At 40.4% G+C, this 14,936-nt stretch overlaps 1 protein-coding gene across 6 annotated transcripts in view; it reads right to left on the bottom strand.

The window, feature by feature from the left end:
* The window catches only part of FER (FER tyrosine kinase), a 190,510-nt gene that overhangs the window by 174,210 nt on the left and 1,364 nt on the right, over positions 1 to 14,936 (bottom strand). For 3 of the 6 annotated variants that reach the window (XM_038170166.2, XM_038170168.2, XM_038170165.2), the window contains exons 2-3: positions 5,563 to 5,670; positions 237 to 494 (exon numbers count right to left, since the gene is read on the bottom strand). In XM_038170166.2, coding sequence (XP_038026094.1) covers positions 237 to 443 — 207 coding nt within the window. In that variant the 5' untranslated portion in view covers positions 444 to 494; positions 5,563 to 5,670. Of the gene's footprint in view, positions 1 to 236; positions 495 to 5,562; positions 5,671 to 8,105; positions 8,252 to 13,855; positions 14,034 to 14,936 lie in introns of all 6 variants that reach the window. The other 3 variants (XM_072030728.1, XM_038170163.2, XM_038170164.2) reach the window with 2 other exon arrangements.

The following is a 14,936-nucleotide window of genomic DNA, read 5'->3' as shown; positions in this document are numbered from 1 at the left end:
CAAACTTCAGAATCCAAGATTCCAGCTTAGTTATTAATCTCAAAGCAAGACTGGAGTTCAGCTCAATGACACTGAGCTCATTTTAAACACTTGGGCAACATTAACTCTCAAGCAGCTGAATCAACAGGAATCCAACACAAACTAAAATAAACACACCGAAATCCAGCTTCTTATCTTGTTCAACTCTTATTTCCTTAATGTAAGGATATTACTAATTCAAAATACTTCAGTCTTACCTTGGACACGTTGCTGATATAATCCAATTGGCAAGTGCTTTCTTTATCTACTTGATTACAGAGATTCTGTAAAGTGGAGGCATACTCTTTATCGCTTTTTACACGCATGACCATAAATTTCTTCACCGTTTCCAGCAGTCGTAGTTCCCAGTCTTGCAGTTTTAATAAAGCATCATGAGAGTACTTCAGGTCACTTCCAAACCCCATTTTTAAGGCACTATATACCGCACGGGTGAAAATATAGGCTCTTCACCACATCTGTAAGTAAAACAAGGTTCATTAGATCCAAACAGAAGAAATTCTTTTAAACGTTACAAAGAGCAACTCTTAACATCTAAATGCTGAAATAACTTAGCCACAGGACTACCTACACCGCATTGACACAGACAGACAGAAAGGTCAGAGAACCATCTCAAACGCCACGCTGAACTGAAAGAGATCCGATTCGCTTTGAGCTGTCAGCGTCACTTCAGTTTGTGACCTCCAGTTTCCCACCTGTAAAACAGCAGCGCAATGGCACCTCCGCAGCTGAAAGGGGAGTTATGAGGGAACACACTGATGCACCTAAGACACACTAAACAACACACGTATTTAATCAAACAAATATACGTGACGCTATCTCCAGACAAGAACTGCCATTACACTGCTTCACTCCTGGTGACCCAAAATACTTGATTCTAGTGAATACTGTCCTAAGGACATAAAAACCTCCAAATGAACCATCAGTTCTCAGGCACTGCATCTAGAGTAAATGGATAGCTAGAAAATTACTGCTAGTTTCGTCCTAAACATGGCATTAACAGGTACTAGAGTTGCAGAGTCCACCTCCCAAATGTCAGAAAATATCCCAAACCAGGTTCCTGTGCAACCTTCCACTGTTCCTGGGAGAAACATATTAGGGTAGAGTTCTTTATTTCTCACATTCTTCCCCTAAAGAAGTCCAGTCTCATTGCACAATATGAAATCATTATTTGATATCATCACTTGATAATCTGATTAAGAAGTGCCGCATTATAAAGCCCTGTAACACAGCTGCAGGTCAAAGACACATATCTGAGCTAGCTGTAAAACATCCTATCATGATACACACGGCCACATCATGCAACATTTGAAACCACATTTATTTCCACAGACTTGTATACAGTTTTGTAACGTGGGCCAAACCCTGTTTTCTGTGCATATACCAAAAACCTGTTTCCACACTGATCAGCTTAAAATATGGTAAGATAAACTTACATAAACTGCAATTACAGCTCTAGACTACTGTACTCACACTGCCTTTGCATTACCTACTCACCAGTTCCTGCACTCCAGCCAAGCCATAGTTCTCCTGAACACAGAGGTACCCATTTCTTCATAGGCTTTAAACTGCCACTTAAATTATCAGTGTTTTACAAACATTAATAGTGTCATCTTCTTAGCAGCCCAAGAGCTGAAGCAGGACTAATACAGAGAGACCCGAGACACAGAAACTACTGTTGACATTATCCTCACTAACCCTGGTGTTCACAAAGCTCAAAGACAGACCTTTCAGGGTGCCTATCATTTCAGCATACTGAACATCTAGAACAAAGATGTTATTGATCTCAGTTACCTAAAAGTTTCAGAAAATTTTACAAGTCAACAATCTCCTACAACAATCTCCAAGGTAGCCTGACTCCCAAAACCATTCCTGTCTTTCTGCAGTTCCCTGCCCTTCCAGTAAATTACAGAAAAAAATCCTCATCCACTATGCATAGAAATGCATGCAGGTACGAGGGTACAAGCCATGGTACAATGTTATGTAATGAAACAAAAATCCCATGAAGAAATGATGAGCAGCATTGTGTTATTTTATGCATGTAGACAATACAGGCACGTGAAGGTTATGAGAGTAACCTTAAAGCTACCACAAGCCTCCATATGCTCGTAACTTTGAAGCCACACACTTCAGCCAGAATGCTGCCTGATGGCTAGGAGCTCAGGCAAACAGCAATTCTGAATTATTTATACTGGTTTATTTATGAAGGATGAACTATGCTTTATTAATTGCATTAACATTTGCACAGTTAAAGTTTAAGAATAGTCTTACAAAAACACTGATAATTTAGTAAGATAAGTGAAAGAAAAGATCTTACAGCATCTACTTACTGACGACTTGTGCTTCCCTCTGTGATTTCTCAACACTCTTTAGACCTACCTCCACTGCTGTGACCAACCTCATTTTTCTCCTAGCATATTTTAGCACATGCACTAAATCTCCTAGCACATTATCAACATGAAAAGCTGTAGCTCTATTTTCTTACATCCCATTCAGAAAAGATGGGAGCTGAATCTCAAGTTGAAGTCGTGTGCTATAAAAGGCAGGAGGGCAAGGGAAGGGTAAAATATTCTCAGCATATGATATTTCAGTCTGCTTCTAGTGACTCACTATGGAGCCAGAAGATCACAAAACTGAACTGAGCAGATGATCCGCTAACATTTCACTGCAGCCTGCTAATTCACCCTTCACTAAGTAATAATTTGATTTTTTCAGACTACTCTAGTTGATGCCTGAGTAAATAGACAAAACCTGTAGTAAATAGACAAAACCTGTATGTATACTGGACACTGATCTTCGGTTTCAGTTATTCCCTTCACCACAATAGATGCACCACAGAAAAAGTTTGTTTTACAAAGGTGATAAAATTCTGATTTGGTAAGATGAGCAAGAGCAAAGTTTCAGAGCCCATGATTCTCAGCTCAGCCTCCATGTCTCTTCCTTGAAAATTTAGAAAGTGTCCCATCAAAAAATTCAGCTAATCTCAGGCACTCCAATATTATGGAAGCAAAGAAGTTGTGAGCAAGTATCCGAGATCTAACCTCCTTAATAGTCAAGAAGCTAAAAATCATCATTTTTAATTATACACAGAAAACAACTGAAACCAGTACTGATTACATGGCCACTTACTTGAAGTCAGAACTGTATGAATTACCAAACACATTATCAAATGTGCTCTACGTAATCCGTATTTTGAATGCTCTCAAAAAGCACAAGCGCATTTCCAAAGGCCAATGTTCAAAGAAACAGATCTGGCATCCATATGAACAGGCACTTTTCCAGGCCTGGTGTTGCCCCCTTGGCATACACAGCCAGCTGCCCCACAGGGTCACCCAAGAAGCATCAGGACCAGCGCCCTGTCTCCCCCACAGCACCCAAAGGTGCTGTTCGAGGATGGGGAGCAAGCACAGCTGCCTCCTCTGGCCTGTTCCTCCTCGTCCTTCCCCACGTCCACGGTCACTGGATTAGGCAACAAGCACTGGCAGTCCCATTTTCGTTTGCATTGCCATACAGCACTACAATGCTAGCACTGAGAGAGAGGTAGATTCTCACCCCGATTCTGCAAGCACTGACTAGAGGCAAAACTGAGTAGTGAAATGAAAAATGTAAATTCAGGAAAAAGTTACTGTGGAACCAGTAGGAGATACAGGGAGCGTGACACACAAAGGTACTTCCTCCTCCTCCAATGCTGAGCATTTTGAGATGGTCTACATACATACCTTTAAAATTAGTGGGTATAGAAATCAGCCAATCAACATTTGGTAAGTTTTAGTAGTTATAATACATGCCAGAGCCAATTCCAAGGAAACAAGACATTTTCTTTTTATCATCATTCATAAAAAAAATAAACATTGAGAGGTATGAAGCTCTCCATGCACATTTAAAAACGCAAGATGAGCAACCACTCCTCGAACAGCTCTAAATTTTACTGCATTTACCGAAGACAGCTTGTGACTTGTCTCACCCACCACCACAGCAATGTGGTCAGGTTCTAAAACAACGATGTTAAAATTTGTCAGACTCACAGTTGAAAACTTCAATGACAGCCACTTAATTCTTCAGTACTGCATCACTCCACTCAGCAAATAAAGCCGATACTCTGGCATTAGTAGTCTTCCTGGATTCCAGAACTGAAGAAAGTGGTTTTCACAGCCACTCTGCACTTAAAGATTACAATCTACCCCCAACAGAGGAATGGACAGGAATGGACACAGTGAATCAGATCAGAGGTACCATCTGCCTGACAATGACCAAAAGCAAACAAGGAGGGAAATCCACATCATCCATCAAACAAGATGCATCCAATATCATTACTCTACAATTAGCAATCACATTCTTCTGTGTATTTCATAGAATCACAGAATCATTAGGGTTGGAAAAGCCCTCCAAGATCATCTGGTCCAACCATCTCCTACCATCAATGTCACCCACTAAACCCTGTCCCCAAGCACCACATCCAACCCCTCCTTGAACACCCCCAGGGACGGTGACTCCACCACCTCCCTGGGCAACCCGTTCCAGTGCCTGGCTGCTCCTTCTGAGAAGAAATGTCTCCTCACTGCCAACCTGAACCTCCCCTGGCACAACCTGAGGCCATTCCCTCTAGTCCTATCACTGGTTATCTGTGAGAAGAGGCTGACCACAGCAATATATTAGAGAAGACACAAATTGTTAGGGGTGTGAGGGCATCCTGGGAAATACTGTTATATATATATGCTGTTCTTGTGGTTTTACAGTATGAATGATGATGAACTTTCAAGGCCACAATAGGCAGGAAACTGATAAGCCACAAAACAAACACATCAGGCCCCCAGCTAAATTCAGAGCAAGGAAGCACAGCACACATCTGACCCCTCCAGAAGAAGGAATATGCAATGGGTCACTCTTGACCTGCTATCAGCTCCTAAGTGTATGTGGACTTCAAATTGTTTAGCAAGGCAATTATTTCAAAGGCCTTTTCTAGAAACATTAAAAATACTGAAAAAAAAAAAAAAAAAAACACAAAAAGAGATGAGGGCTTTGTTTCAGGAGAAACAAATACTCAAATTCAAAGTTTCCATACTGATAAAGCAACTTCATGAGACGATCAATTTGTTACATAGTCCACCTCCATTTCTGAACCTCAGGCTTACAGTAGTTATTATCCATCAGAACTAGGAAATAAATCACTTAGCCCTCCCTCCACACCCTAAATAAAAATTGTAACATTGAATTTCTCCTAGTGTACAATCTACTCGCAGAACATACATCATCACAAAACATAAAATATATGCTTTACCCACTGTTTGATTACACTACCCACTTAACCAGAATACTATCTTTGCATGCATTTGATGCTAAATGTATGGAACAGAGTCAAGAGATGAACTAATGCTTCCATACAGCCACTGTCACCAATAAACATCCAAAGCAGAAGCATAAACGTAGCCTGATCATTTCAAAATTGGTCTGAAATATTATTCTACCCAAGGCAAAATAAGCAGCTTATTTTTAGGATTACATTTCAGCAAAGCATAGCTCACCTACCTTAAAAAGTATCCCCAACAAACGATCCTTAGTATTACTTCTCTATAACTCAGCAGCTACTTCTTCTGATTTTCACTTTCAGGAATATACTTTCACTTTCCGGGAGTTCTGTGAAAGAAAAACAAACAAAAAAACGCATTTTTTATTTCAGCATTGTAAAATATATTGCAAAAAATAAATTTAGATAAATTGCTTCACATTTTCATTTTCTAACTTGAAAATATATTTTTAAAAAAGACAGTTGAGGAAAACAAAAAGAAATTCTCAAATGACTGCAAGTAGTGGTTTGCTATCACTTTATTTAATGTCTCAAAATCATGTGTGTAGTTTTTCTATACTTGTGTAACCGACAATTTTATATTTACCAAAAAAAAGTTCTGAGAAATTTCTTTTGATGTTCTTTTTATTTTGGAAAACTAAATAAATACATTTATTTCTGAAATTTGCCCTGGATAAAACTAGAAGAAAATCCATTAATAAAGAAAACAAAAGCATGGGAAAACAGAATTCATTACATGAAAGACAAACTTCATAGCAGTATTTACACTGGTCTGTAAGAAAACAAGTAGCAACATGAGAAAGACACTAAACAAGATAAAGAACATTTGTTATATAGCTCTAATTACTGCAATACATATAACAGCAAGAGGTCATAGAGCTATAAAGACTACAGCACTCCAATTTCAACCTGCAACTCTGGACTGCAATCTAGGCGAAGGTTGAATTTTGAGGTTTTAAAAGCTTTAGACAAGACATTCGGTATTGATTTAACATATTTACAGTTGTAAATCTGTTTTAAAAAAAAAGACAAAAGAAACTGAAAGACAAACACCCTGCGTAAAGCTTAAATTCTCCAACTATTTTGCAGATTATTTTTTAAGTGTAAAACAAAGCATTAATAATGGACATACACATTTTTTTAAGCCTTACAAAGGGTAGTTTTAGTTCACATTCAAACAGGCATTATCTAGTATTCCTTTCTGGTTACTTAGTGACATTCTAGAAACAAAGTCCTGCTTAACATAAATATGAAGCTTTCTCTCTCCATGACCAAAAATAGCAAAGACTGTAAGTGATGCTTACATTCACTCACTGCAAGGAGACAGCAGCCATGCAGGCAGATACAAAGGAGGAAAAAACAGACCAAACCAGAATCATACAGAATTCAAAACATTTTTAGTAACACATATGCAAACATTAGTGAAAAACTGGAAAGCCCAAAATTCAACTACCTAAGCAAGTCTCCACCAGAAAAGAACTACCACCAAAAGCCAAAAATGAAATAGCAACATTTGGCTCCACTCCTCCCATCACAGACACAAACCAGTTAGAAATGTCAGAGTACCACTGGACAGAAAAACTTTTTTTTTTTTTTCTGCTTTCAAACAGGACACATGAAAGTAAAATGTGTGCTACCCCCAACACTTGAAGACATTAAAATTTTAAGCAGTCAACTTGTACAAGAGCTGCACGTGGTAAAATGACCTTTTCTGAAAATTCCACTTACTAAATGAAACAACAGACTAGAGGCACTGAAACACGGACAAGCTGTATGTAAGCTGTATCTTCCGTTCTCTGTACTCAGGCAAAAAGCACACCTTGTTATAATAATAATAAAAAAAATAATAATAATAATAATAAAAAAATTACACCTATGGTAGAATGGAGATTTTTTGTCTGCCAATATAAAAATAAAACACAACAAACTGGCTCCCCACACACACACCCTCACCCCCCCCCAATAATTCCAGTTACTATTATCTTTCCAAGGCTCATCTAATTGATCAGGAAATGCCAGCTAGGACAGGGAAACATAAAAAGCTTTGGTCAGTAAACTAACCGTAGAGCTCGCTGTACAACAGCAAGGGAACGTTTTAGAACAAAGTTGTGTTTGCCACTTCTGGGCTCAAACAGAGCAGAACCTGAAAGTTGCAGCTTGCTTCCTCAATGCAACAAACCACTAGATAACAAAGATGCAAAAGAAGGAATTGAAAGAAAATAAGGATAGAGAAGAAAACCTAGATGAACTCTCGTTTTCTGAAATTATTGCAGAGGCAGTTAAAACCAATACCAAGCCAGATCCTCTTTAAATTGGGGATATACAAGCACTTTCTCCAAATGAAGCCACAGAGGAGCATTTAAAAATAACAAATTTTAAGAATTCACCAGAGACAGACACCATTCTGTAGAAGCATTAAAGCATCAAGTATGGAAATAACCAAACTATTAATTCTACAAAAACTTAGTCTTAAAGTAACTGCTGACTACTACAGCAGAAAGGAATGGAGAGTAGAAAATACACCATTTTTATTAATTATTTTTTTTTCAGAGCTTACCAAGGCAATCAGGAAAAGTACAACAAAGTCTGACTGCCACACCAGGAACTGTGTTAAAATCATGATAAAGAACCTGTAAGTTGGGATAGGGTGAAAAAAAGGGAGTATAGCACAAAGTCTCGCTTCCCAGTTTGAGGTGTTCTGTGAGGGAACTGAGCAGCTGGTGCATAAAGGCGTTGGACATGGAGCAAAGAGAAGGGTTCTTACAGGTTTCAGCTGGGTGTCTCACAGAAGCTGTTAGAGAAGTGGAGCTCGAGGTTTCCGAAACACGGCTCCACAGGGGAGGAAGCCAGAAGCATCAGCAGAATCTGAGCCAGGACTCGTGCAGCTGTTCAGGCCGGTCACCTGCGTATCTACCATTACACACAACATCTCTGGTTAAACCTGCACGTGGTACAACGCTATCTGCAGTTGCAACAGATGCTTTATTACAGAAAGCGGCAGAGGAACCCTGGGATGCTGAGCAATGGGCATGTCAGACAGCAGGTGAAAGTGCATGTCAGTAAATGCAGGGGAACACACTGGGAGGGAGCTCCCTGGGAGAGGGCTTAACACCACAAGGGAAAAAGGTCGGGGCACCTCTGGGCACACGTCTTCAGAAATGTTCGTCCAGTGCTCTGAAGTGATCAGGTTAGATCATTCAGATTGTCAGAAGTTTTTGTTTTATTTTTAACAAAGGTTAGAGAACACTAGAGAATATATTCCTATTTTTCTGATACGTTCATGGTGTTCCTGTATCTCCTAATTATCTCATGAAGAACATCAAGCATTAGAAAATACAGGCAGCACTGATCAGAGTACGGAGCAGCTTCTGCACAAAGGAAGTCAAGAGAAGTTTTTAGCTCATGAAACAGATTAACTATGAGGTGTCTGATCAAAGTTAAAAAAACACGATAGCACAAACTGGCACAACACGTCGTATGTCTGAAATGTTTCCCAGAAGAACATGGGAACATCAAATGAAACTTTAAAAAGTTGCTCTTAAATACTTCTTCACCTAGTAAATAATTAAATGCGAGTACTTAATGCCTAAAGACATTTTTGAGACCAAGAAACAGACACAATCAAAAATTATTTTAAAAAATCATGAAAAAAGAAATCTCCTGAACACACAACTTCTATCTCAAGACATCTCTTAAATGCACAAGCAGGACAGATAGGTCAGAGGAACAACTACTGTGGCAACAGTTCCTCCTTATCTAACAGCAGCAAGCACCAAGCTAGATACATTTCACTCGATTGCGTACAGCCAACCTCACACACTGAGGACACTCACACTGTCCTGCGGATGTACGGAAACCATGGTTTGCCCTACCAGCTCTTCCAGCTCTGATCTTATTGAAAGAACGTGGATATAAGAAGCAGCAGGCTCCATTCGGGATTTACACTTTTCAATGACACAAAAAAATAAAAAGGTAAAAATAAACCAGGTAAAGGCCCAGGAAGAAGATCTTGGACCCTCTCCGATTACAGCTGTAAAACACCCTTCTTTGCACATGCAGTATTCATTTGCCCGAGGGAATTCTTTTCTAACATGCAAACAGCAATAATAGATGTGATGGAAGAAAGCTACTAACAATCTTCAACCGCTTATTGAACACCATCTAATTCCTTCCCCTACCACCAAAGACACTTACCCATGGCAGAAAATATTTTTGTGAGGCCTCTGTCTTCTCTGATTTAGCATTCCCTTGCTCTTAGCACGGGAAAAAGTTTATCATCAATCAAAACTTATCTCCCCTTCTCTGTGACCATGGAAGAGAGAAGCAAAGATACTTTCCACCTCTCCTTTGCAACCTGAACATCTGAGACCAAAAAGACGCTTCAGACCAAATTTCAGCAGGCAGACGAGTACAAGGTGAAGGCAGCTACAGGTTAGGAAGAGCAGGGCTTGGCTGGCTGCCACACATCGTGCCTTGCCACTGCGCCTCAGGACTCAGTGTGGTGCTCCTGTTAACTCTGGAAAACGCAGCGCCACCTACAAAACAAGGTGCCGACCCCACACTTCATTCACAAAGAGGATTTGTATCTAGTTTCTTGCTGCCTTCTACAAGCTTACGAGTAAAGGAAGGCTTCTTCCTGTGTTTTTCCAGGAATTAAACTTCCTTTGCATGAAGCTCCAGGCTGCAAGAACAACAAAGAAAAGCACAGCTTCAGCGAGAGGACCCGAGCGAAGGGCTTGCACTGCACTCACAATTCTGCAGCACTGCAACGACGACCTCCACGCTAGATGTTAACAGAAACAGACCGAGCAGGATGAGGCTTCTCCAACCCTCATACAAATTCTAGCATACTACAACACTTCTCCTTCTACAACTCTGTTCCTGTGGTCTTCCTTTGAAATTCCTAAAATTGCAACAGGGAGTTTCCATAGCTTTTGAGGAGTGATTCTAGACCCTCGGTACAGACTCTTATTCTCATGTATTTCAGAGGCTGGAAGAACAAAATGCTTAATTAAAGCTGTCGCATTTTTCTAACCATATTAACCCAAACTAAGGACGAGGCTCTCTCAGCTCTTTCTGTGTGCATACACAGCCTCACATACATCCTGCACATGGGACATATCCTACATACTCAAAAATTAATTCTGCTCTAGCAGGAAAGAGATTTGAACACCAGCACAGAAAAACACCAACCCAAATCTCCTATCTTCACATGGATATATTAGCATCATGAACCACAGCACTGCCTGGCGTGGTCTAACAGGTAACAGAGAAGTACCAGGCTAAAAATAACTAATCCACTTGTCTTTTATTTTTATTATTAACTTCTCATGTCTTTCAGAGTCTTCTGAAGTACTCTTACTGCTCCAATGTTATAACACTTCCATCTTTTAAAGGATGGAATCGTTTTACAGAGAAACTTAAGAAACTTAAAATAATTGACCCCAAACTAAAAACCATGAAAATGTTAGTTAGTGACTCACACTCATTCTAAATTGTATATAGTGTATAAAAATAATTTTCTGAACAAGCTAGAACAACAGAAGACAAGTTAAAGTATTACATTTTCAAGACACTTGTCTTTAATGAGTAGCGAACGTGGAAACAATTGGTAGGAAAGTGGCAGCATGAGTCACCGTTAGAATTAAACATAGCTGTTTATTAACGGTTTGGTCTACACAGTTATGTATTCCTTCACTGATTTCTTTCATGCTATTGGGATGTCATCTTCATTAGCTGGAAGGGAATTGCAGGTAACATTTCATTTCTTGATATTCATTTAGCTAGAATTACAGAAGCACAGAATTACAGAGTCATCTAGGTTGTAAAATACCTTTACACTCAAGCCCAACCACCAACCTGACCTACCGAGTCCCATCACTAAACCCAGTCCCCTAGTGCCACATCCATACATCTCTTAAATACCTCTGGGAATGAGGGCTTCACCACTCCCCTGAGCAGCCCTTTCCTGTGTTTGACCCACCACGCACTGCGAAGAAATACTTCCTAATGTCCGACATAAACCTCCCCTGCTGCAACTTGAGTGTTGTTGCCCCGTGCCCTACCTCCTGTCACCCGAGGGGAGACCAGCTCCCTCCGTGCTGCAACCTCCTTTCAGGCAGCTGTAGAGAGCAACGGGGTCACCTCTGCTCAGCCTCCTCTTCTCCAGACTAAGCAACCCCGGTTCCCTCAGCTGTTCCTCATGCATCTTGTTCTCTAGTCCCTTCACCAGCTTTGTAGGTCTCCTCTACACACCCTCCGGCACCTCGATGTGCTTCTTGTAGTGAGGGGCCCAAAACTGAACACAGCACTCGAGCTACAGGGGACTAAACCCTTCCCTAGTCCCACTGGCCACACAATTTGTGATGTAGGCCAGGATGCCATTGGCCTTCTTGGCCACCTGGACACACAGCTGGCTCGTGTTCAGCTGGCTGTCGGCCAGCACCCCCAGGTCCTTTTCTGCTGGGCAGCTTTCCAGACGCTCTTGCCCGAGCCTGTACTGCTGCATGGGGTTGTTATGCCCCAAGTGCATTATTTTTTCCTATGGCCCAACATCATCCAGAATTTCTCCCTGCAGCCAGAACAATTGGATTAAATTGTTTTGAATTACCATTAGTCTGTAATAAATGGCAGTACTGGTCTCCTCAGGAGAAAAACAGTCTAGTTCCAAGTATTTATCACTCTTTGAAAAAAATAAAATAAAATGATCAGGTTGTTGCTGCTTCTTTCCTCCTTCATTAAACTAATTACATCCTTCTGGTTCATTAAACTCTCTGCCTAGTTAATTCATAGTTCGCTCAGTCTTCTTGAGGTCACTTATTTCCTTGGCACCGTTATTTCACATTTAAAGTAGCTCGATCCCATGGTATTCCACACAGAAAGCCAGCCCATGAGGAACATCAGTTCCCTCCTGACAGCTGACACTCCAGACAGGTACACTGCAGGAAATAAAACAGAGCGTGCTGGAGTTAAAGGTGTTGCCCCAAGTTTTTATTTGCTGTGCCTCGTCTGATGGCTTTTCCCTCACATGTTCCACATCCTAAAATATGTTCACCCTGACCTCTCTTCCTTTTAGATAGGAAAAAGTTATTCTCACTACAGAGGCAGTCACCCAAAAGACAGATGGTTGAACCAGGCACCTGAAACTTCTCCATGTTATTGCACTGCAAATTCAGATCTGTAACAAATTTTAATTTATGCCATCTAAAAATACGTAACAAATATAACTCCTCCAGATACACAAAAAAGCCCGTCCTATCTTTTCAGACCAGTCAGTTTTGTTTGGATATCATCAGACTTCCCAGTTATAAACCATGTTCCCTCTGAAAAGTATTACTCTCATTTGAAAAATGTATAAATGAGCCAAGCCATAATTAATGGATGTTAAACAGCAACAAGTTGTGGATGTTTAACCTCCTAGGTGTCTGGAACAATAATGCTGAAGTGCACAGGAGGAAAAAAGAAAAAAAAAAAAAACATGAACTCTTCACATGGAAATAGATCTGCATACACAAGATTTGGAGTAACTGAGCCTGGTTTGGTTCTATGTTTTTGTTACTCCGGTCTGTCATTCTGCATCTCAAAAGTATTCTTATCAGAAATGATACCAAGCAGCTATTTTTTCATTTATGAGGCCAGTGTTCTTCAGGACATAGCACCATTCATGGAGATTTTCAGAAGAAAAAAAAAAAAAAAGTGTGGAGATAGGAATGTCTGTGCTGTATGCAAGTTATTTAAATTCCTCCCAAATTTTTGCCTTCCTCTGCTCTGGGACACTCTAGGGGAACTTGACTAACTGCATCTTCAAAACTGAAATCCCAACTTCATCTGAGACAAACTACGTAGCAGGACACGAGCCAGCCTGCCGTAAAGATGAATGTTAGCAACCATCTGCTTCACCTCTGCTTTGGAAACAGCCTAATCTGTAACGCCTGCATGGACCATGCTGCAGACACAACCCAGATCAACTGATTAAGACGTTCTCTCGCCTTCAGCCTGCTCACATCTCCCGCCCGGAGGGACTCTGAGGGAGCACTGGGACGCAGGAGATCGGCCGCTTACAGCCCATCAGCACGACACCACGGGCTGTGTGTAAACAGGAAGCCTTACGCTGGAGGACACATGCACACAGGGATACTTCTGGAAGACTGCTGTGGACGGGACACGAGTCTGCTGCAGTGTGCACCCGTACTGCATGGAGCAGAGCCTGCAGCAAACAATCCCACCAGCCGTGGGCAGGTTTCCTCTCAGGGGGTACCAGCTGCTTCCAGAACACAAACCAAAGCAAAGTTAGGATGCATGCAGAACCAAGAGGAAGGTGAGGATCGAATAAAGCTGAGATTTTTGACCCGAATAAGGATATAATTACCTCCTCACACTAACAATAATCATAATAATAATAATTTGGATAAATGATATTATCTGGATGCCAACTAAATTTGTTAATCCAGCAGCTTCAGATTTATCGAACACTTTCACTGATGGGGGATTTCCCACTCCAGTTTCAACACTGACCTAGTCCAAAAGGCAGATCCGGGTATTAAAAGGCCTTTCTGCATCTTCGTTACGGCCCTTTAACTCTTTATAATTCTTTGCTTTCTTGTTGCACGTTCCAACTGTCAATGTTTCTGTGTATTTAGCAAATTGAGCACTTCCTTTTATCTGCTGAACTTGAGTTATCACATCTTCTGAACTGATAAACAAACACAGTACAGAAACGGTGGAAAAGATAATCTTCTTCATAGAAAACACACCATTCTCAGTCTCAACATACAAGAAATACAAAGCAAAAAAAAAAAAAAGCAAGTGTGTGTTCTCCTGCTTCCACACTTTGTATATTCTCATTAGTAGTAGGGAGCTCCAAAGCTGAGTGATTTTCTTTAAAATTGGCTACAAACGCATTTCCCACAACAGTCTGCTGAAGGGATAGGACACTGGTTTTTAAATACCTTTATTCACTGTGTTTGGTATAATTATCCAAGCTGTCATATTTTTAAAACTTTGCCACCTTATTTCACTGTTTTCCCTTTATCTGTAACTCCTGAAACTTGCTTGTGACACAGGTACTGCAGGGCACTCTCTTGCACTACTCAAACATTTCAAAGCAGAATGCGTTACTAGGAAGTCTGACACTCCTTTGGAAAACAAAAATAAAAGAAAAAAATATACACCAAAACTGTATTTTGACAGACTCGGTGGCAATATACTACACTAACTACATTATAAAAAAAAATAATAAATAAATAAATAAACATATAAAATTGCACAGCAAGACAAGCTTTAAGTGTTCAAAGACTTAGCAGGTTTATGCTGAGACCATACTCTAATATTTTCATTGGTTCACCATGGGTAAATCCTGTCATTTACTCATCAGCTAACACCACCAGCAGCTGAACCACTATCACCTGGGTATTACAGCACCAAACATGTAATAAAAGTATTCCTGCCTTTATTAAATACTCATAAAAGTAACATTCTTAATACTCATCCCAGTATGGTCCGTATTGTGCAGAGGAAAACTACTTCCTATTGCCATTCTCAGCTCAAACAGCAAACGCTGTAAATATGATGACGAGCCATGTATGTTTCAATACGC

Source organism: Anas platyrhynchos, chromosome Z (genome assembly GCF_047663525.1).
Source record: "Anas platyrhynchos isolate ZD024472 breed Pekin duck chromosome Z, IASCAAS_PekinDuck_T2T, whole genome shotgun sequence".
Classification (NCBI taxonomy): Eukaryota; Metazoa; Chordata; class Aves; order Anseriformes; family Anatidae; genus Anas; species Anas platyrhynchos.
Note: the sequence above shows the minus strand (reverse complement) of the source record. Positions and strands in the feature narration are given on the sequence as shown.